The following is a 22,786-nucleotide window of genomic DNA, read 5'->3' as shown; positions in this document are numbered from 1 at the left end:
ATAAGAAAAATGAGCTCTAGAACTTATCTTTGATGTAAGAGGCCATCATGCATTAATAAGTAATACTAACTAAACAAATATTTATGTAGCCTCCCAATGCCCCTGATGCTATCTCGCCTAGATTTTCATATAGTAGCATTGAGGAAGTAAAAGCAGTAACCCTAAGCATACGCTATATGCCAAATATACAGAATAACCTTCTATGCAGCTAATTGTACAAGCCTGTTGTAAAGATCTTGGAACCAGAAATGTTTTCTGATAGCCCAAAATCATTTACAGCTGCAGAGAAGACTAGGTAACAAACATCTCGAGAAGATATTCAAAATTAACACAAGCTAGTTACAGCCACTGCCACAAAAAAGGACTGGCATTACATGTTACGTAAAGTTCCAATATCTGACACGTGCCCTTAAATATCTACAATTTGAACAACTTGAAAAGCTAGAAAAGTAAGAAGTTATCAGCAAGTTGGACAAGGTCTTCCACCAAAAGACTTTTTCATGGAATGGCCAATAGCCTGTAGCCTAAGGTAATAAATTTACTTAAACCATCTAAAGCCCATCAATATTTTGTGCTGAATACATGTTGCACAAGACCAATAGATAGGTTAACATATTTTCAAGATAGTAGCTAGATTATTCAATTGGCAAACACGAGCCGACTCCCTTGCATCATATAAGTTAGTGGAAAAGCATCTCAATCACCATTAACCAAACTTTCAAATACGCATCCGTCTTGTAAGTGGCATGATATGGAGTTAGCAACTTCAACCCACACATCACACAAAAGCATGCCCTTCAGAATCCCCAGTCAGTAAGAGATATGATTGAAAACCTAACAAATCAAAATACTATAAGAACATAAAAAATGGTTATAGGATTTTAATAAGCTTCTACCTCCAAGTAAGAGCAATTCACGAAATCTATAACTGTTTTGATAATTATGTATGTGGCACTATAACACTCACCAGTAGGCTTGTCTGGTCAATTCGAACTAAAAAGCCATCTTCGATCCTTTCTCGAACCGAAGAGATAACTGTCAGCAGCAACCCTGGGGGCATTCTTGAATATCTGTAACATACAAATTAATTGAATATCTATAAATTAGTTGCTAAAAATCAAGTATTCATGCAAAAGAATCTTTTCTGTAGAGTGATCTAACCGGTACTAGATGTAAACAGACATACACTTATAATTTGGAAGGCTGTATTCCATGTACAAATTCTGTTTACACAGTATTTGCAAAAAATATAGTTGCATCCCTCAATAGATACACTACATTTGGTTATATGATTCTAGCTTCTAATTTTCACCATATATTCAACAATCAAATCTGAGTCAAGCTGAGCATCAGATCTAAAATCACCTTAAAGAACTATAAACCAAATAAAAAACAAATACTCTGCTAAAAAAAGAAAAAACACGGGGAACACAGACACACAGACCACAGATATTCCATGCAAGATGTATAAACTTGAGTGCAAAGTAAAGAAAATAAGAAATAATTAGCAGAACGGCTGGCACAAATCACACAGAAGACAGATAATTACACAATGAGAAACAAACAGCACTAGGCATGCAGAAAAAATCACCAGCAAGCACTTTGGACAGTCATTATTACTTGTACAAAAAATGACTGGAGACAGAACACGTATATTCTACACATAGTGAAAACAGCCACATAAAGAAACATCGCAAAAAAATCATCAAACAAACAAGAACAGATACGCAGTTGGATGCTAGTTGGTGGTGAGTGGCTGTTTGGTAGGGAGATAGAGGGGGAAAGATATGGGCCTAGGTATGGTGGGCAGAGAAATAGAAAGATGCAGTTGAATGGGTCTGCTTTGGAGTTGGAGCAAAGAAGAGAGGGAAGGACGAATTAGGAATAGGGTGATGAGATGCATGAGGGCATAGGGAAAATCTTTTTTTTCCTTTTTGGGGATGCGCCACCCGGGGGGGGGGAGGGGGAGGAGGAAGTAGAAAGGATAGGAGGGGATGGCATTTGGTGGGTGAAATACAGCTGCAGGCAGTATGGAGAGTATATAACAGGGTTAGGTAGTTTTCATTTTTCTCCCGAAGACTTGTTCAACACATTAGCTAAATTAGGTAATTTTCATCTTCCTTCCAACATAATCTTCAACAAATAGCTGACAAGGGTTCTAAATGTGGCTTTCCAAAGTTCAGGGGGTCTGCGGTAGTTCAGCTAAAGGACAAGGTAGCTGAAGTCAAAGAATAATTAAATTTTTCAAGTAGGCTCCTACATGATTCACTTTTCTTGCCACGACAACGATAAACCATCAAAGAAAGCATGCCAAGGGCATGTTATCAAGAATGACAATAAACAGCAGTTAAACCAAAATAATGTAGTTGTAGAGCAATTTACAGGAATGACAAGAATCGACAAGAGCAAAGGACTCTTACGGAGTAGATGATATCAAAGGTGTCAGAATTTTGAACAGGGACGCCAGTAATCCCCCATGCTTTTCATGTTTCACTAAGTACAGAGTGCCTATCAATGGAAATCAAAGATTCAGAATTAACACAGCCTTCATGTAGGGTTCAGACAACAAAGCATTAACAATGGACAAAAAAGTGCCAAGGATATTTTAAGGGAACACGGTTGTCAGATAGCAAATCCAGCAACCAAAAATACATTACATATCCATTATCCTAACCTGAATGAAGCTGCATTAAGATCTGACCAAGGGAGCTGGAAAGCGCTGTAAATGATCCACGCTTTGTGGTATCTTTAAATTCTGCAACCTGTAGGAAAACCGATGCAGGTCCATCAAGCATCGCAGTAATAGTAGAGGCAGATGCAAGCCGTGCCTGGGCATCAAAGCATATTTCAGTCACAAAATTTTCCAATACAAGGGAGAGCATCTTATCTGCAATCACAGGGCAATCCTACTAGATTCATGCAAAATATATCAGAGGGAGCTATCTACCTTTATGTAAGGATCAAACAGCAGGCAACTGATCAAAGTTGCTTCATGCTTCCTATCAATGATCAATAAAACATAAACGGGCATAAGAGAATTTGAGAAACATAGACAAAAAGCATTAACTCATTAGCACAGTGGTCTAACCTTGGCTGTAGAACATCACTTTGGGGCAAAAGCATTGTCCATTGGGTAGCAAATGATTTAGGATCAGCTCTACAAAGATCCTTCCAATCAAATTCAGTAACAAACCGTGTCAGGACTAATATATTGTAAAATTGCTTAAATACTCATCTCAAAAACACTGCCCAAAATTCAACAGCTAACAAGCATGATATCTTCATAGTAAAGCAGTCAATAATTGCCTGACAAGCAGGGTGGAGCCAAATTCAAGTGCCCCCTTCAACTTTAAAAGTTCCTAAAATTGGCATGACAATTTTTACAAATTTTCTGTCCTACATTTAGACCCTCTGAAATTTCTCAAATTTCCTTTCTTTCTTTATATTGCCTCCTAAGTTTGTAAAGTACTTACATTTAACACCAGCTTTGAGCATGAACACATTCAAAAGGAAAATTTATTATTGCCCGAATAAAAAAGAAGAATCTTAAAAATTTTTTGTACATAAAAATGAAGGAATGATGTTCACTTGAATTTTTGTTTAAAGAACTATAATTGCCACAACTGTCTCAATATTATTTATGTACTCAAAACTGTTTACAATTTTGAAATCATTGGCATAACCATTGTACACTAAAGCAGTTGCCTCCCCCTAACCTTGGGGTCCTCGCTCCACCACTGCTAACAAGTATTGGTTCATCAAGGTGAACATTTGCGTAGAGATTACGTGTTAGACAAGACTAATATTTAAAACACCATGACAGTTTAAGCTAAGACATGATATATGTGTATCCATAATAATCATGTCTATTTGACAACTTAAAAGGTGGAAAGCATGCAGATTGTAAGCAATATGTATTTGAAGTGGTCACATAACAATTATGTGAATTTGGAAGCTTCATTTAGGCAATTCTCTTTTGCTCTTGGTTAGTACATAAGGGTAATATTAAGGAATTTCAAGAAACCTTCCTTTTCAAGGTCATTCCTTCAGACATCTCTATTTTAACTCGAGTCTAATGTATGTATCCACTTCAAAATTCTCAAGGGAGTTACATATTATCAGGATGATAACCTTATTCATCAGTAATGCAGAAGAGTAAACATGATAAAGTTTGAAGAACAAAAAAGATGAGGAATTAGACGAGGATAAATGACCTAGATTTAGAGATAAAACAGAGTTCTGGTGTTAACATTGGATGTGCTGGCGACTAGTGGGGGTTATACAATAGGGTTTTTTGATCCATTTTGTTTGTCTTTAGGAGGGAGGAGATAGATAGACCTAAAGGGAATTAGAGATGCAAATTCTTTTTTATTCATTCTTGAGTTAGTGAATGGATGTCTCTGTGAAAGTCCTCTACTCTAATGGCTTGTCCTCTTCCCCTGCAAATGGTGATACGACTTCAGCAAGCTTTAACTTTGATCCGATAATATGTTATTGGGTGAACCATACATCAGATATGTTATTGACCTATCATCTACTGAATCTTGAATTGCACTTGATTTCACACATCTTGTAGTAATTTACAGTTAATCCTGCTGAGATTAAAAATCAATTTTTAAGATTTGAAAACCATAGTTTTCCAACCAATGAGCAGCAACTCCTGGAGCATGGGAGACAATTCAACTATGAGAGTTGTAAAAAAATGAATAGACCTGTAAGCAAATAATGGCAGCTAGTCTTGTCTTGTCACAACGAACAATGCTAAGATCCCGTGCTGATCCATCACCATTACTGTAATCTGAATCAGAGGATACATGATATCCTGTTGAAGATTCAAGTCCTGCAGAAGAAAGAGATTCCTCATCTTTCCGCTGCAAATTCTTCAATTCCCTCTTCCTCAAGTGTGGTGGTCTATAAGGGACAGAGCCTGATTTACTTAATTCTGCCATTTCTAGGTTTTTTGAGGAAGAAATAAGTTCCTTCCCTTGACCAGCCTCTGGTGATACAAAACGGTTTCTATTGGCAACACCATAGCTTAAAAACAACCTCAATGCTGCTACAAAACCAGCCACCTGCCAAAAGTTTTACCACCTACGAACTAAGCAATATAGCATGAGATGTACATAACATGTAGGAAGACATTAAAATTTTCACCTCATGAACTAAACCTAAATCATATCCTTACATGGACTGACAGAGATCCTTTAGAATCTACAAGAACCATGTGTAAGCAATGCAGAACTGAGTTGTAAAACCTGCAAAGTACAGGAACCAGTGTTTTACTGATTGCAGATTCATGAAGCAGTTATGGGAGGGGTAGAAATTCATACGTGGCCATCACACTGTCTTCTGCAAGAGGGCCATTAGAAGCTAAGAAATCCATCACGTGTCTAAGAACCTAAAAAGTACAGAAAAAGCCTGCTTACACTTTAATGTAGCCATTGCATCTATCACTAATTTTAATCTAAGAATTTTCAAAACTGTAACTAGAACATGCACCTTAATTGTTGATTCCCAAATGTCAATATGTAATGACTTGCCAACCTTCAAGTATACTTCACCAATTATGGAGAAAGCAGTATTCTGAACTTCCCAAACACATTGATTTTTAGATACTTTCCTGCTGCCACTTGAGCAAGATGAGTAAAGTGACTCCATTTGAAAGGAAGCAATAACAACGTGAAGAAACTCTAGCAGTTCTTTATTTCCTGATGACAAGTTTGTTCTCTGACAAACACCAAAAAGTAACCTGAGAAAATTATGAAAGCCGTGCAAGCCTCAACATCTTGTAATAAGTGAACCTAGTTTTCGCATATTAGGTACAACAGAAAGATCTGTATAATGCCAAAGATGCTTAACCAGGAACAAAAAAGTAATGATCATAAACCGAATCAACATTAGCAGAGAACTTAAGAGTTCATGTACCTAGAAGACTGTAGACAGTGTTTTATTGCGCTGATGACAGAAGCATTTTCTATAAAAGCAGCATTCATTTTAGCTTTTCCAAGAAAAGCCTTCACTACTCTCCTGAAGCAGTCAAGTGATAAAACCCAAGATGCTGCATCCAATTTGAAAGAAACACGAGAGATGGTGCCATGTATCTGATAAACAGTGATATAGAAAATTAAGCAAACATCAGAAGATGACTATAAATGTGCTTATAGCATTTTGAGTAGAACTTTGTATGCAGTGAAATTAACCAACAGAACTAAAACATAATCAGAGGAGGTATACAAATCAATTAAACCTGTCTGAATTGCAGAAGCAAGGAGAGGGTAGTGAAGGACAAATCTAAATCCTTATACAAATGTTTAACTTACCACCTCTGACTTCCTTCACATATAATCTCTTAAAAATTATAGAAGTTCTAGGAAACATAAATAATGCATCTTCCCACACTAAGGAACTGCCCATCCAGAGACATACAAGAGAAAAAGGAAACTCATTCCAGATTTAATTAACTCCACTCTATCACCTTTAACTACACAGATAATAATATTAAGTCAAGCCAAGCTGAATTATCTGTAACATCCCTATAAAACTCAAGAACTTAAAATCTTTAATAGGGAAAGCGTTTGGTACATACATCAAAGATAAATCTTTCAATTTTCTTGTACTCCTAATTCCCTCTGGATAACAAAAGAGAATAATTATCTGCTCTACAAACAAGTGTATGCAGGAACCAAGCTCAGATCGTCCGAAGTCTGGAGTATTTGCTAAGAGATGAAACTGAAAATTCATGACACAAGTTATCCTGACACAATGGTTCCAAGTTCAAATCCCTGCATATGCTGATAAAGGCAACCAATTGACAGGGAGGAATCATATGCTCAGCTGTAGACAGGATAGATCAGGCAAAAAGTTGACTCTTTTGCTCCTTCAATATGAAAATAACCTTGATTCCTGAATTTTCCAAATTATTTTGCACATATTCCATTGCACCTGGCATCAATGCAGTGTCCTGCTCCAATCTCCACTATTCATTTCTTCACCATCTTTCCTTAATAACTAAAAGCACATTTTGCAATTGAAAGAGCAAATTTCAGGCTTGTCAACGTGCTAAAGTGCATTGAAAATTGCAGCATATTCAAATTTTTTGCCAAGAAAGTAGGATTCTTCAACAGCAGATAATAAGTTGTGCTAAGGTAAAGAGTGGCAATGGTATCAAATATATACTGATTCTCATTTGGACTTACCAGCAAACCACTGGGGCCTCGAAAATGGATTTACAGGAATAAACTAACAAACTAAAAAAAAGGCGACCAAAGAATAAATTTTTTATAATACTCTATAAAATCAATTTTTCACATGTGCACTGCTTTTGAGAGAGAAAGAGAAAGAGAATAAACTGTTGTCCTCGATTCAATCCAGTTTGTTGCCTAATTCAACATCGTGTTGTTCTGCTTTACACTAAACATGTTTACTTTTAAAACTTCAGATGCCAATGTGCAGACATGAAGGATAATTGTATTATAATCTGCTAAACTAGAGACTTTAAATGCAATATTCTTAATCTATTGCTGATCAAAGTGACATACAAAAAGGGGGAAATGCATTTATTTGTACTTGAGGAGGCAGCAGTCAAGTTATAATTAGCTTAACTATGCTTCTTTTCACATATGGACTTAGTAGTTGCATGCTTTTATGCCCTTAGTCACAAACTGCAGCTTTAGCTAAATTTATGCTATCCCCGAACATAGCATATGCGACATTCTCAATCATCCACCGACTTCAACTAATCTTTCTAGCAAATGTCTAACAGCAAAGTTACACTTGGGGGTTCATGTGAAACATTTGCAACAATATTTGCTTCTATTCCAGCAGATAGAAAAGTAGGAGTTGAACACCCTTAAGAAAGGCTGAAAAAGTTTAAGAAACTTCCCATCCTGGATATAATAAATCAAGAAGTAGCCTGAGATTTGTAATGGACATTAACTACAAGTGCATAATTACATGATTCTTGGAAAATGCAATGTTGTGTGCTGGAGTTAATTTGGATGCGCAATTATGACCATATAGTTAGATCAGACAAGTACACATCTGTCACCATTGGATTCCTCCCGATCCTTTTCCCAATCCATTACATGAAAAGCCCTAAAATATTTGCAAAAGATGTTATGAAAATACTTTTTCACTAAGTCTCACTATAAACACCAAAAGAAGCATGTTAAAGACCAAACTAACCACTGAAAAGGGCAAGGTTGAATCTTGAGAAATGAACGTTTTAAAATATCAGGAAGCCCAGTTTGCTTCACTTTATCCAATATACGCCTACAATTGTATGTCAGAGTTCAACTGTTGTCAACTGATATACTAGAGACAGTTTACTGTTCTTTCAAATGATGGGTTCTTTAACTGATCGAGGTAGGTGAAATCTACAAGATGAATGGCAAAATGCATAGGAAAAAAGAAGAATAGCAAGAATGCTTTTGTACATCTGCACAGATGGTTGTGAATAAAGTCATCACCTTTCACACTCTTTCTTTCTTCTTTTTTTTTTTTTTCCTTTTTTCAATTTTTGGGATTGGGCCTTGGGAAGCAAGATGGGTGGCGGTAAGTACATTAATCTCTTATGAGCAAATTATCCGGATGGCCACTAAACTTTTGCGATCGTCGAGTTTTGGTCACTGAACTATTAAAAGTCTGGTTTTGATTACTGAAATGTCTGAAGTTAAGATTCGAGACCATTCCGTTACATTTAGTCATTAAGTAAATGCCAATTCGTTGCCTCCCAGAAAGAAAAAAGAATTGTACTGGGGTATGAACGCAGCATTCCTGTACTCATGAATCGAACCCTTTACTCCTGCCATCATCCAATTCACCACCAACAGAAATTCTAGTAATAGCCCAATTCCTATCCTGTTCATCATGCACCTCAGATCAAACAAATGTCTCTCTCGGTATATCATTTCCGACCCCTCTCTAGATGTGTACAAATCTGATTGATTATTTGATTATAGAGGAATGTGGATAAAATTTTACTGCAAAAGGCCAGTTTTTGGAAGCTCAAGAAAGGGGAAGAAAGAGAAAGAGGCAGTTGAAAGAAGAAGATGAAAGTGATAGTCGTTATATTGGTATTTATGTGCTCTCACTCTCAGTCGTCTACTGTGTAATAGCAGGGTTGAGGTGTTCTTGTACCCAATTGGGTGTTTGGAGTTAACTTACGAACAAAGAAGGTATGGAAGTAATTAAATATGGGATCTGGGAATTCTGATTTTGAGTGCTCGAGGGATATATATCCCATTCTGTTTTTCTTACACTTTCTGTCGCTGGGGCTGGGCTCATGGGACAGTAAGGCAACCCACTACCAATCTGCATTTTTCTTACCATTCCAGGAATAAGACCGGGCGGAAATAAGGGATATGGGGCAGCTTTTCGCCAACACTGGTTCCTGATGTAGGCAATTGGCTTGCTGGTTGTGCGGAAAGTGGAGTAGCTGCTGACACTGCAAATCCACTAGAAGGAGCTGAAGCAGAATGAAATTGTTGGGGATGCAATGATGGTTGCACTAGAGTGACTGGTTTGTCTCGGTATTCTTGATCTGGTGGTTTTATAAGAAGAGGAGGAAAATTTTGATGCCATTGGATTTGAGGAGCAGGGATAATGGAAAGAGCAGATTGAGAGGGCAGTAAATTCGGCATTTTTATGCTTTGGGAATCGCACGGGCACTCAGATCTGGCATACTTAACGACTAAATCTAACGGAATGGCCTCGAGTCTTAACTTTAGACATTTCAGTGATCAAAACCAGACTTTTAATAGTTCAGTAGCCAGAACTCGATGATCGCAAAAGTTTCGTGGTCATCCGGATAATTTGCTCATCTCTTTTTAGTATGGACGTTCGTGTAATCACGTCAAATTTCAGATCGATATTTGCCTCCAATGTGAACACGCTAGCTGCCATGTATCTTCCTGTGTTCACTTAAAATGAAGCAAATAGACTAGGTTCGAGATATTTGAATTTGTAATTTCAGCAAGCACACGCATAAGATGCAACTTGACGTAAAAAGAAGTCCAAATTCTCAAAATTATCAGGCTCTTTATAACGTGTTGTAATATTGCTACCACTCACAAAATTGGATAATTGAATGAAGGATTGAGTGACATCGTCAAAATCTGCAGCAGCATCATCAGAAATATTCCGAGCCAATTCCATCAAAAGCATAATATCCGCTCCAACCTAAAACCGACCGCAACAAAATTGAATCTCTCGAGATTTGACGGAATCAAAACAAGAGCAAGAGAGAAGTATTATGGAAATTGAAGTAATGCTTTACCTCGTCAGGGGGCAGGAGGGAAGCAACATGAATTAAATTATCGGCTTGGAAGAAAATGAAACGGTTGAGGAGTTGAAGGATGGTTTGGATATGAGATTGTCGGAGGGAAGGTAGGGACTGGGTTTCGTCCCTCAGGGATAGAAATGCCGTTCTCCATGACCCAGTAATTGGTGAAGAAGAACAAGAAGCAGATAGAGAAGTTGCTGCTGCCAATTCCATGTAGGAGTACCCTCCCTCTTCTAATGTTGCATAATCACCTCATTCCGAGGATTGCACGCTGAGCAGTTATTCAAGTGAAGGGAAGGTTACAGCGATTGGGCTGGCGGTTGAATTATTTTGAGCAATTAATTCCTGATGTTTTTTTACACCCAAAAAAGAAGGGGTCATGAAGTTGATGGAAGCTTTTTTCTTTCATTTTCGGATTTAGGGTTTAGGCTTTAAGCTTTAGGATCCGTGGTCTTATAACTTGGAGCAAAAATGTTTTTTTGAATTGTAAAGCAGCAAAATTTAGAAAACAAAATTAGAGGTGTCAAAATGGGTGATTTGTTGGATTGGATAAAATGGGTAATGAATAGAAGTGAGTCAATCCATTTATACTCAAAATGAATTGAGTAACCAAATTATCCATTTATTTTAATTTTTTGTAAATTTATTTAAATTCATTTTTGTAAACTAAATAATCAATTTATACCATCATTTGCATCTATCATTAATTTTAAATATTTATTTATAATACTCAATAATCCTAATTATCAATTTTTTTCCATCTGTACTCTATGTCGCAAAATTATATACTATTTAATAATTAAACAATAAGAATATAAAAATTTGAACTAAATACTATAAGGGTGCGTTTGATTTTACAGAATTGAAATTGAATTAGAATTGAAATTCTATAGAATTAGAATTCTATGAATTGGAATTCCAAAACATTGGAATCCTTTTGTTTGGGAAATGCATAGAATTGATACAAAATTCATTTCGAATTCCATATTCTTTGTTTGGATGAAAGAAGAATTCATTAAGAATTAGAATTGTTTCCATCTAACATTTGCTTACATAAAATTTTTCTTTTTTCTTTTTCCTATGTAATAATTTTTAAACATTTAGCTAATTGTTACTAAAGCTTCAAGGAAAAAACCAATTAGTGCCTTTAATAATTTATATTTTCTTGCATTTAACTAATTGTTACTAAAGCTTTAAAGAAAAAACCAATTAGTTCCTTTTCTGCAAAAAAAAAAAAGTATTCTTAATTAAATTATATTAAATAAAAAACTAATTACATATTCTAGCTTAAAAAGTAGTTCATATTTGTCAAGTTAAAACCTTGATACTGTTTTTAAAGTTAGGAACTTTAAATTTTAGAAAATTAAAAACCTACTCTATTATATGAATTGGGGAAGGAAGTCATAGCATGTACCTATTATAAATGTTTAAGTTTTGCATCTTACAAGAAATTTCAATAGATCAATATGCGAACAAAGTGATTTAAGCAAAAAAGAAAAGCACAATTATACATTACTTCCATTCTAAAGTAAATGGCCATCCTAATATTCAATTAAGGCCAAATAAGTTCCTATCAAACTTCAACTTGCATGATGGCCTTGTCTAATTTGATAGTCAACAAACATTGCTCGTGCTAGAGCATTCCTAAGTTGTGTCCATTCCCTAATTGGTTGTACTATTTGAATTCGATTCTCATTAATAGCATTTATGCCACCATCATTATTTGGACCATTATCTTCCATTCCATCTTCCTCATCTTCATTTCCCATTTCATCTCGATTTTGCTTTTTGCTTGTCTCCTTCTTGATCCATCTCGATATCCAAATTCTGCAATTGAAAATCACGACAATGTGGTAGTAAAACATTGCTTATTTGACATTGCTTAAAAATAAAACCAGTACATTGCTATAAAATGTACTTGTTTTCACATAGATTAAAGCTTTTCAGCACTCTGATCAACAAAAAACTAAGTTATCATAAGCTCGATAAATATTTGTCATCTTCTGTATTTTAACATAAACATCACAATGTCATGTTCTTAAGAACAGATTTAACAACCACTGCATTATAGAACTAAATATGAAAGGCAAATATGCACCAGAAAAAATCCGTACATATGTTAAATGAAGAACTTATGCTGACATCTAGCTTTAATGTTAGCAAGGAGTGAATTTGCACTTCATGCAACGAGTGCTTATATCTTTGCACTTTAAAATTCGACACTATCCATTGCTTGTGATTGTTGTCCACTATATAAATTTCCAGCGTGCAATAACAACCTTCAATTAATGTAAGATCAAAAATTTGACAATGCTAGTGCTTTATCTTTTAACTTGAACTAAATACAAATGACACCAAAATCGGCATTCATTGAATCAACTAAAGACTTCAAGACTTATTCGACAGGAAAAAAACGCCTATTCAGTTGCTCTGCTTAATAGAAATTTGATTAAATGTGATCATATTAGAAGGCTTAATCAAATTATTGGGCATCACAAAGTGCAGCAACATATAATAGGTAGACAAGAATAGGGATATCAAGCAAAATTGCTACCGAATATAGTAAAAGTAGATGAGTGAGAAACTTATTCGAACTATAAACAATCAATACTCAAAAACTCCATTGTTTTGGATATGCACAAACCTTTCGGGTATCACCTTCAGCTAAATTCTTGATCAGCTTTGGACCTGACGAGAAGAAAACTCGTCCAAGTCGACTGTATCCAACATCCCTATGCCAAGCTCTCTGAAAGATTATACCAAAAACTGAATTGAATAAGCAATAACAGAAATTTACTACTGAAATCATCTAAAATTAGGTACCAGAGCCTATTAATTAACCAAACTCTCTTGAAGAAATGCATCATATCACACTTAGAAAGATTTTGCCAGTCAAAAGAAATTCAGAATTCAATATTTAATGGTGCAAAATTAAAAATCGAAGGCAAGGAAAAAAAAGAGTGAAGAACCCAATTACAATGTAGCAAAGAGCGATGGGGGAGACGGTGGTGGAAGAGGCAAAAAGTTAGGGTGAAGGTGGAAGCGACGGTGGAAAGCAAAAGCACTTGCGGCTGAGGAAAAATGGTTAATTACATAGGGAGAAAAGGATGCTTATATAGTTGACCCGATTTGAATTTTTTACCCACAAGATCCACGTGTAAACCCGTTTTCAAGGATTTAGGGCTTGTTTGGAACTCGAGTTTTTGGCCAAATTTTTTAGCTACTAGTTTTTTAACAACTTTAACTATAGGAAGCCAAAAAAACTTATCAAACTTTTTAATCTACACATTTCAAAATATCTAATACACAAAAAACTTCCTATTTTCTTCTTCTTTCTCCCCCACCCCAACCACACCTTCATCGCTGGCCACCACCTCCGCCGCTGCTTCCGGTGTAGGTTACTTATTCCGGCTCCGGCCTCCCTTTTTTTTTCCTTTCTCTTTTTTTCTTTCCCTCTCCTCTCCCCTCCCCCTCCCCCCCTTTTGATCGATCTACAACCCCTCTTTTGGCTATTTTTCTTTATTTTTTTCTCTTCCTCCCCCTTCTCCTTCCCTCCCCTCTCCCCCTCTCCTCCCCCTCCCCTCCCTGGCAACCCTCCCTCTTCCCCTATTTACGATCAATTCTAGGAAACCCAGCTACAACACAATTCTTTGTGTTCGATTCTGTCGTCAAACCAGCCAAAAGAGACCTAGCCACCCTCCCTCCCTCGCATGGACAATCTTGATTCTCGATCTCATCGACGCAGGAAAGGGGAGAAGAGGGGAGAGGGAGATGGAGAAGAGGGGGAGAGAAAATGCAAAAAAAAAAAAAAAAACCATGGTTGTCGGTTCTCTGGCTTCGGAAGAGAGAGGAGGAGAGGGGAGCAGAGAGGGAGAGGGAGAGGGAGAAGAGAAAAAGAAAAAAAAAATTGGCTTCACCATGACTGTTGGTTCTTCAAAGCTGGCGACAGAGGTGGTGGGGAAGGGAAGGGGAATGGAGAAGGAAGAAGAAGAAGAAGAATAGAAGAAAGAAAGAAAAAGAGAAAGAGAAAAAAAAAACTTAAACCAATTTTGGACCATCTGCTGGTTCTTCAATGTCGGATCAGAGGTGATGCGGGAGGGGGAAAGAAGAAAAAGAAGAAGAAGAGAGGAAAGGAAAGAAAAAGAAAAAGAAAGAAAAAAAGAAAAGGAAAAAAAAGTTTTTCATCTTAAAAAATTTTTCTAAAAACTTATACAGTAAATTTTTAAACAAATTTTCAAAAAACTCAGGTTCCAAATGGAGCCTTAGTTGTGGAATTGGAATTATAATTCTTTTGGTTCAGTAAAAAATTCAATTCATGGAATTGGACCCCATAGAATTCAGATTCAATTCTAATTCTTTGAGTAGAGCAGAATCCAAACAACAGAATTGGAATTGAGGCCCCAATTCTAATTCTAAACCCCAATTCCATTAGGAACCAAACACACCCTAAAAGTTAACATTAAAATTTAATCAAAAAATTTTGAATCTCTAGCATTTTTTCATATGTAAATTTAAAATTTTATTTTGGAAAAGTTTAGAAAAAAGCGAAAACTTGTCATAAATTGGTAATGCTGAAAAATGAGCAAGTTAACAAATTAAGAAAAAAAAATGATAAGATAAAACCAAATAATAATAATAATAATGAAACAAAAATAGTTAACATTATGACAAAATGAAAATTTTGAAAAAAACAATAGGTGAGGACAGAGATGAGGTTTGGGGGAAAATAATTTTAAATTGGTTAATTGGATTTGATGGGTTATCCAATAATACTCATTTATTAAATGAGTATTATTGGGTAACTCATTTATACTCATATGTAAAAATTTAAAATATAAATGAGTATTATTGGGTAACTCATTTATACTCATATGTAAAAATTTAAAATACTCTTACCTATCTATTTATGGGCGGCTTAATCAACCTTCCAGGACTATATATGTATATATATATATATACATATATATATTAATTTACAAGGATGCGTTGCTCTTTTAATTTAACATCCTACTTTCTCTTTCTTTTTAATTCATTTCTCCTGCATTTACCATTTGATAAGTAAAACAACTTTACGAGTGCCAAAGCCAAAATACTCAAAAGCAATGTCATCAATTGTCTTATTCGTTTTGGGCACAATAAACAATAATGTAACTAGTAATTGAACCCTATTTCTTTTTTCTTAATAATTTTATACGAAAAAAAAGAAAAAAGGGGGAGAAGGGGTTCAATTACTACTTACATTATTGTTTATGACAATTGATGACACTGCTTCAAAGGATTTTGGTTTTGGCATGCTTAAGTTGTTTTGCTTATCAAGTAACCTATGTAAATACAGGAGAAATGAATTAAAAAAAAAAAGAGAAAGTAGGACGTTAAATTAAAAAAACAATACATCCTTGTAATTTAATATATATATATATATATATATATATATATATATATATATATATATATATATATATCAAAACATCCTGCTAGGTTGATTAAGCAAGGCAAGGTGTTAATTTTTTTTTAAAAAAAATCTGTTATTATCATATTTATTCAACACAATAGCATTATATAATTAAAAAATATATTTTTGTCTATTGAATTAAAGGTGTGTTTGGTAAAACTAAAATTTGAAAATTGAAGTTTGAAATTTGAAATTTGAATCTATTGAATTGTTAAGCATTAACAATGCATTTGATAAAACTGAAGTCTGAAAACTAAAATCTAAACTTTGAAATTTGAATTCATTAAACTATTGAATTGTTAAATACTAAATTTGATACATTTGAGTATATATATTACATTCAGTGATAAGTATATATATTACATTCAGTATATACATTTGTTTTATCAAGATCAAAACCTAGAAGCGTATGACCCTGGATACTAGATTTTGCACCAACTGTAGCTATTTGATCTTTGCATTACCAGCTGTAAATGTATATTAGCTCTTGATGCATTATATCTCACGTGGATGGTGTTATCATAATATTTTTGTTTAGTTTAAAATCTTGTGTAACTTGATGAGTTATTTCGTGTCAAGAGTTTGACCATCCCTTTTGCTACTGATGTATTGAGAGGATAGAATTATGGACCTATATTAGTAATCCTCCTCCTTTTTTGGTCAAATGCAATTTATCCCACTAAGGTTGATATGTAAGCACAATTTCTTTTCATTGGATTTCTTGAAATTACAGGCTCATGAAAACCTTTTTGGTTATTGTACTACAAAGTAATGCATTTTTTGGTCCTTGGGTTATTTTGAAGTGTATGATTCTAATAACCAGGAAAAGGCTTGATGCAATACTACACTGTGCATTTTTTTTTTCTTCTTTTTCTTATTTTCCTTTCTGAGCTGGAACAGGTTTGATATGTAATGAGAACCTCTGGAATGCAGTCTATTGGTCTTAAGTTTCATAAATGTAGCCTTTTACATTATCTCATGTACTTGTCTTTCCTTTTATGGGATTCTAGCTATTGACATGCATCAAATGATCAAGGGCAGAATTGCATCAAGGCCTGTGAAACTTCCTTTTTTTTTTTTTTTTTGTGTGTGTTAAGTAGTTCACAATCCCCTATGCTATTGATGTATTGAGAAGATACACCTGCATTAGTAAATCCTACTTCGTTATTTGGTCAAATGCAGTTTATCTCACTAAGGCTTGTGAAACTTCCTTTTTCTTTTTTTTTTTGTGTGTGTTAAGTAGTTGACAATCCCCTATGCTATTGATGTATTGAGAGGATACACTTGCATTAGTAATTCTCCTCCGTTTTTTGGTCAAATGCAGTTTATCTCTCTAAGGTTAATATGTAAGCACTGTTTCTTTTCTCGTAGATTTCTTGAAATTACAAGCTAATGAAGCTATTTTGGTTATTGTACTACAAAGTAATGGGTCTTTCTTTGTGGTCTTTGGGTTAATTTGATGCAATTACGAAAACAGTGGATTGGTTTTATTAGAGTCTGAAAATAAGACCAAGCCTTGGCGCACTACTACGCTGTTTTTTTTTTTTTTTGAGCTACAAAGTCACAGATATTGGTGTACATAAAAAATACTCCCTCCGTTCCACTTTGATAGTTTTATTTTTCTTTTTCGTCTGTCCCAAATTGTAGTTCACTTTCCAATTGAAGAATGTAGTTGTATTTTAATTTTTCTAAAATACCCTTATTTAATGTAAGTTGTTGTTACTATTAATGAGTTACTCCCATTTAATGAGAGTTGATTCTTTTTTTACCATCAATTCAAGTTCCCATAGAATTGTACTCTATTTAATGTGAGGGTATTTTAGAAAAATAGCAATCTAAATTTACTTTTTTAACAAAATAACTATTTTTTCTTAAACTGTGTGAAAAAAGAAACAGGACTATCAAAGTGGGATGGAAGGAGTATAAGACAGCATTTCACGGTGATATATTATTTTCAAACTAATGACATTGCCATTGCTGTCCAATTAGTCAGCATAACAAAAATGATTGTCATTTGGCAACTAGGCTGAAATTGTGGCTCTCTTCATTGCTTAATAAAATTACAAAAAATAATCACAAAGCTTTGGGTGTACCTTCATGTAACTCTTTATATTGAATATCCCAATTTAAATAATTGAACATTTCTGGGCAAACCTGAAAATTACGCTGCGCACCGCGTTCTCCTCCTAGTTTCACATAATAGCCCTTCGTTTTATGCAATAAAGTTAAATTACAAGTGACAAGTGTACAATAATATGAACCACTCATTGTATTCTCTCCAGCTCATACTGTCTGATTCTGCAATTTCATTGTCCAATGTGGTGTATTAAAGAATCCAAGATTCCCCAAAGCTAGTGAACAGTTGCTGGAGCCACTTGTGAAAGATCTTGTTTAGCAACAACAGTTGTCAATTTACCTTGGGTGCTTTTGTCTATCAGTCGGGGCATAGGTTTTTTTCTTATGTTTGGCATATTAGGCGAATAGGCAAAGTTTGAGATTTGCAATTGAGACCTGCTGTGAGAAGACGACTATAAAATAGCATGCTACTCAAGCAGATTGTGAGCTTCAACTCAAACCATGAGTTCTAGACCCTATTTGAGTTTGGTTACTCTACTCTACCTCTTGACTAGAACCAGAATAGGTGTGATACTACTTGCAATGTTTTAGCTGTTATTTAGGCTTCCCTATATATACTTTTCAGATCTGTTGTAGGAAATAAGCATTTGCTGCAAATTTTTTGAAGTTATCGTTTCACCTAGCTGACTAATCTTGTCTAACAATTCCATCTCTAATGGAGCAGGACAAGGCTGCACTTCTTTTCCTCCTCTTTCCGTTAAGATTGCTTATTCTAAGATGATGGATATGGGATGGATGCTTCCCAGCATTTCCAGTTCAGCTCTAACAGGTATCTGCTGGCGTTGCATTTCATTCTGCATAGAGTTTTCAAGTTATGTGTTAATGTAATTTCATCATACGTTCCTCTAGTCCTGGATGCTGTTCTTGTAAACAGGATTGGCTCTACGAGAGAATATCTTAAGGAAAAATTGAAGTGATATTCGTCAATGGTAAGTACTTTCCATATTTTTTCTTTTCCCTTCTCTCATTTCTAACTTTTGCACTATAAGATTGCACTATAAAATTTTCTCATGGCTTTCACGCTTGAATGATCAAAATCTTGTTACTTCTACTAGAATCACTAGATCAAAGGTTGATTTATGGCTACAATTTGCCAATGAGCTATTTGATTGAAAGATCATTTGCAACAACATACAGCTAGCCTGATAGGAAATAGAAGATTCAGAATACTTTTATGTGAGTTATCTTCCATTGCTAAGAGAAGAGAACTGTTTCTAGTCTGATTTTTTTTTTGAAAATTTACTTTCTTAACGTAACATGATTAAGATGGTTTAACAAAGAGATGGTTTAATGGTTCAGAGAATAACTTTGGAAATTCATAAATTTTGTGATCTTTGCTGTTGATTTATATGGAAGAATAGGTGCTAGGTTGGATCTTATAACTTTAAAAGCACCCTTACTGACATACTAACCATCTTATGTCCTCTTTACCGTTGCTGAATTCTGATTATGAAGGAAGGTAGAACTCATTAGCTTGGTGAAGTAAAACTTTTATGACCTAAACTTTGTGTGTGTGAGCTACATGTTAGATGTTATTGCCATCCGCCATGTTCCCTTGTGTGTATGTGTGTGTTTTTTGTGCATGTCCTTGCATACGTTTGGGCATGTGCATGTCTATTTGTCAATTTAAGAAACATATCATAATCTGATTTCAGCAACTTGTCAACTTAAGAAACATATTTTACTTTCATTTCAGCAACTAGTAATTTCTTGCACTGTTATTGTCAAATCTTGATGCGTAGAATGGAGTTGGTTATGTATGACTATACTGTTGTCATGTCATTATCTTGACTCATTTAAGTAGTTTGACCTTGATCACAGTATATGTTAATGAAATATATATTTTCCTTTGGCTTTTGAAAATATCATCTTCTGCAACTGATTTTGAGTGGTACTAAATCTTCTTTCTTCCTTAGGAGACTTCTTCTTTTCTTAGATTTATGTCTCTCGTCTTATGGTAGCTGAAGTAAATCATGCTTTGGCCTACAACATCTTGACAAGTACAACATAAAAAAAGGACACTCTGTGGATCCTTCCCTCTGCTCTCATATCCTAGCTCTGCTGTTGGAGCTAGGACTACAACTGCTAATCAGAAACCGAATTTTTGCTTTTCAGAAACTGGTATTAATTTACAAACATTTCCAAAGTTTGTAATTGGACAACAAACAGCAAACCTACTTCTACCTTTAGCAATTGTGAACATGTTATATTGAAGAAATCATAGTAAGATTCAAACCATACTGAGAACAATAAATAACTACATTATTAAGCAACAATGAAATCTTGAACTTATAGCATCATAATAATGAAGCGGAAACAAATAGAGGCATTTCAAAAGGTTATTCTTTTCTGGAGCTGATTCTTTCTTGAACTTCATTTTGATTGCATCATGATTATTTGAAAATTTATAGCAGATAAACCTGTTTTCATGATTTTAAGTATACTTTAAAAAGTGGATGTAACATCATTACACAGCCATGGTTATAGCTCTTGTAAGTCTGGGAGATAAAATGGCACCCAAGCTGCAGTAAGAAGCAAGTGTAGTTCATTTTTATGATAATTGCTTTTCCAAATAAGTCTCAATTGTTCAGTTCCTTTATATTTTTTCATTGTCCTAATGGAAGGGCAATTAATTAACTTTGAATCATGAGATTGTTGGCATTGATTTTGAACTTTGAAATGTCCATATTTCCCCTGTTTCTGAAGCTATTGCATATATCGATGAGCTTGCCAACACTGGCTGTTTGGGTCACACAGAAACTATCTTTCTGTCACAACAGAGTCTTCCACGTCTAGCGAGAGGAGAACTTAGAGTAGATAGGTTAGGTTTTCCATTGATCCGTAAATGAAAACCTTAAGTTTTTTGCTACGAATTTATCATGCATTGCGGAGGTAAGATTTATGTCCCCTCCTTGTATTATTTTATTTTATTAATAAAATAACAGGTCGGCATCCCACATGTTCGAAGTTTGCCAATAAAAAAAAGAATATATCAGGTATTATATGGAAGTTGCTGTAACTGTACCTGCATTGTTACACGTCTTTCTATTCAAGGAAACTTCTTTTGGCAGGTAGTATTTTGGTTCTCATTGAGATTTTTTTTTTTGGTTCTCATTGTTACAAAACTTTTTTTTTTTTGGGGTTCTCATTGAGATTTTAGTCTTCTTATCTATTGCATATCTCCACCTTGATATCTGTCATTGTTGTTTCTAGTTTCCATGGATTAGTTGCTGTAACTGTACCTGCATTGTTACACGTCTTTCTATTCAAGGAGACTTATTTTGGCAGGTAGTATTTTGCCGGATCCTTTGGTTCTCATGGCGATTTGCAATTTCACAAACACCATCCACACTTTGATGGCAAAGTCACAGTTCAAAGCAACAATGAAAAGAAGTACAAGCCCGTGTTAGATCAGTGCATCCTGATAGCAAAGGAGAATGTCCTAGGTACATTGAAGTTCTATTCAAGACCTGCTTTTCAAAGTGATCTTGTTTCTTAGAGACCATCAATTTCTTAGCTCTGGCCCAAAATTCTCAATTCCGTTTAATGACTTCATTTTGGAGGCCCAAAATTCAGGTTTAATGACTTCCATTTGTGTCTATGCCTATTTATGGTTTTTACAGTTGTAATTGTAGTGTATTGTGACAATGTAAGCCTGAATGTTCTTGTTGGATTGATGATGTCAAACTCGGTTTCAAGCCTGACCATAGAATAGGGATGGCAATGGGGTTGGGTTAGAAGGGGGAAGGTCAACGGGGCAGAGGAATATGTGGGGTGGAGGGAATCTTTATCCACCTCCCACTTCCCCCGGAACGCATTACATGGATATCTATACATCTTCACTGTACACTCGGATTAACGTGATTATTAGTTATTTACTTTGTTTCCCTAACTATTATACAGTAACGCATAAACTGGTTGCAGGTTCTCGTATCTGTGTTAGTTATGACAGAAGGGGTGGATTACTATCCTTTAGTTTGGGTCCAAAAAGTATTCAACTCTCCGCTGATCTGTCGTCTTCCTTTGTCAGAAGTAACGTCTCCGTCCTCCTCCTTGGTGTGAGCCATTCTGTCGGCCATATTTTCCTGATTGTCCTTTTTGAGCGGGATGGGCGCCATCCCTTGTGAATCGTTGACCAGCTTCTCGACATCCTTCATTGATAGACTTCTGTGGACGTGGTTTGTAATAATATGGCAATGCAGAAAAAAGTTGATAGAGCTGCCTCCACTGGAAAAGATTTCGAGTATTTGGAGGAAGAAAAGAGTTTCTTTTCTGGTGGAGTTTATCATAGTATGGATCCTGGATTATTTTCCACTCAACGTGTCATATATAGTCAGTCATTGATGCTGCTGCCCCATTTGACGTTGAAATCCCCTGAAAGAAAGTTTTCTTTGCGATCATTGTGATGATTTTTTTTTTTTTGGATACTTTTACTAACACTCCAAAAGAACCAATGGTGCTAATTCTCCGCCAGCTCACCATTGGTTCTTTTGGAGTGTTCTTTTGGAGTGTTACTTTAGTGATACTTTTACTTTAGCCCGCGGAGAATTAGCACCATTGGTTCTTTTGGAGTGTAGCTATTATGCGGCGGACAAGCAGAATATTTGGGAACAAACTTTTATGCGCTGACGCTATTCAATCGTTTTTTTTTTTTTCATTTTAAGGGGCTGGGGAGTGTCCTGCTTTGTCAGTGTAGTGGTGACGGTAACGAATGTACCTAAAAGTTCATGAGATTCGTCCTGTCCAGTGAATTGAGTCCAATCCCAGGAAAATTTTGATGAGAGCCTAAACAGGGGCTAATAGCAGTGGTGAAGGCTATACTGCGATGGCTTAAAGAACGAATATAACATTGGGAATTTTTTTTCCGACAGTGAAGTAATACATTTTTTTTCCCTTTTCTTGGAAAGTAAGAATAG

The 22,786-nt window shown here is 35.3% G+C and overlaps 1 protein-coding gene and 2 long non-coding RNA genes across 12 annotated transcripts in view; 1 reads left to right on the top strand and 2 right to left on the bottom strand.

The window, feature by feature from the left end:
* The window catches only part of LOC113722458 (uncharacterized), a 33,957-nt gene extending 23,245 nt beyond the window's left edge, over positions 1-10,712 (bottom strand). For 5 of the 8 annotated variants that reach the window (XR_011820454.1, XR_011820457.1, XR_011820456.1 and 2 more), the window contains exons 1-12: positions 10,277-10,712; positions 10,072-10,179; positions 5,926-6,101; positions 5,500-5,749; positions 5,331-5,398; positions 5,186-5,255; positions 4,713-5,072; positions 3,089-3,168; positions 2,948-2,999; positions 2,675-2,828; positions 2,421-2,508; positions 968-1,070 (exon numbers count right to left, since the gene is read on the bottom strand). Coding sequence is in view for 4 of the 8 variants with exons in the window: in XM_072063079.1 (XP_071919180.1) it covers positions 968-1,070; positions 2,421-2,508; positions 2,675-2,828; positions 2,948-2,999; positions 3,089-3,168; positions 4,713-5,072; positions 5,186-5,255; positions 5,331-5,398; positions 5,500-5,749; positions 5,926-6,101; positions 10,072-10,179; positions 10,277-10,495 (1,728 nt within the window). In the remaining 4 variants the exon portion in view is untranslated. Of the gene's footprint in view, positions 1-967; positions 1,071-2,420; positions 2,509-2,674; positions 2,829-2,947; positions 3,000-3,088; positions 3,169-4,712; positions 5,073-5,185; positions 5,256-5,330; positions 5,399-5,499; positions 5,750-5,925; positions 6,102-10,071; positions 10,180-10,276 lie in introns of those variants that run through there. The other 3 variants (XM_072063078.1, XM_072063077.1, XM_072063080.1) reach the window with 3 other exon arrangements.
* Positions 10,713-11,763: 1,051 nt separating this feature from the next.
* LOC140013296 (uncharacterized) lies at positions 11,764-14,468 on the bottom strand. 2 transcript variants are annotated; one of them, XR_011820367.1, is made up of 3 exons: positions 13,260-14,468; positions 12,927-13,028; positions 11,764-12,109 (listed from the first exon to the last, which is right to left on the bottom strand). It is a non-coding gene; the product is annotated as an uncharacterized lncRNA (long non-coding RNA). The 2 variants fall into 2 exon arrangements; XR_011820366.1 differs by having other exon boundaries at positions 14,200-14,465.
* Positions 14,469-17,984: 3,516 nt separating this feature from the next.
* On the top strand, positions 17,985-22,270 carry LOC113722460 (uncharacterized). Of its 2 annotated transcripts, none has more exons than XR_003456732.2 (5): positions 17,985-18,375; positions 18,535-18,639; positions 18,720-18,799; positions 21,159-21,446; positions 21,795-22,270. It is a non-coding gene; the product is annotated as an uncharacterized lncRNA (long non-coding RNA). The 2 variants fall into 2 exon arrangements; XR_003456733.2 differs by having other exon boundaries at positions 17,987-18,375; positions 21,159-21,316.
* Positions 22,271-22,786: the final 516 nt, after the last annotated feature.

This window comes from Coffea arabica, chromosome 8c (assembly GCF_036785885.1).
Source record: "Coffea arabica cultivar ET-39 chromosome 8c, Coffea Arabica ET-39 HiFi, whole genome shotgun sequence".
NCBI lineage: Eukaryota > Viridiplantae > Streptophyta > Magnoliopsida > Gentianales > Rubiaceae > Coffea > Coffea arabica.
This window is presented reverse-complemented; position numbering and strand designations above follow the sequence as displayed.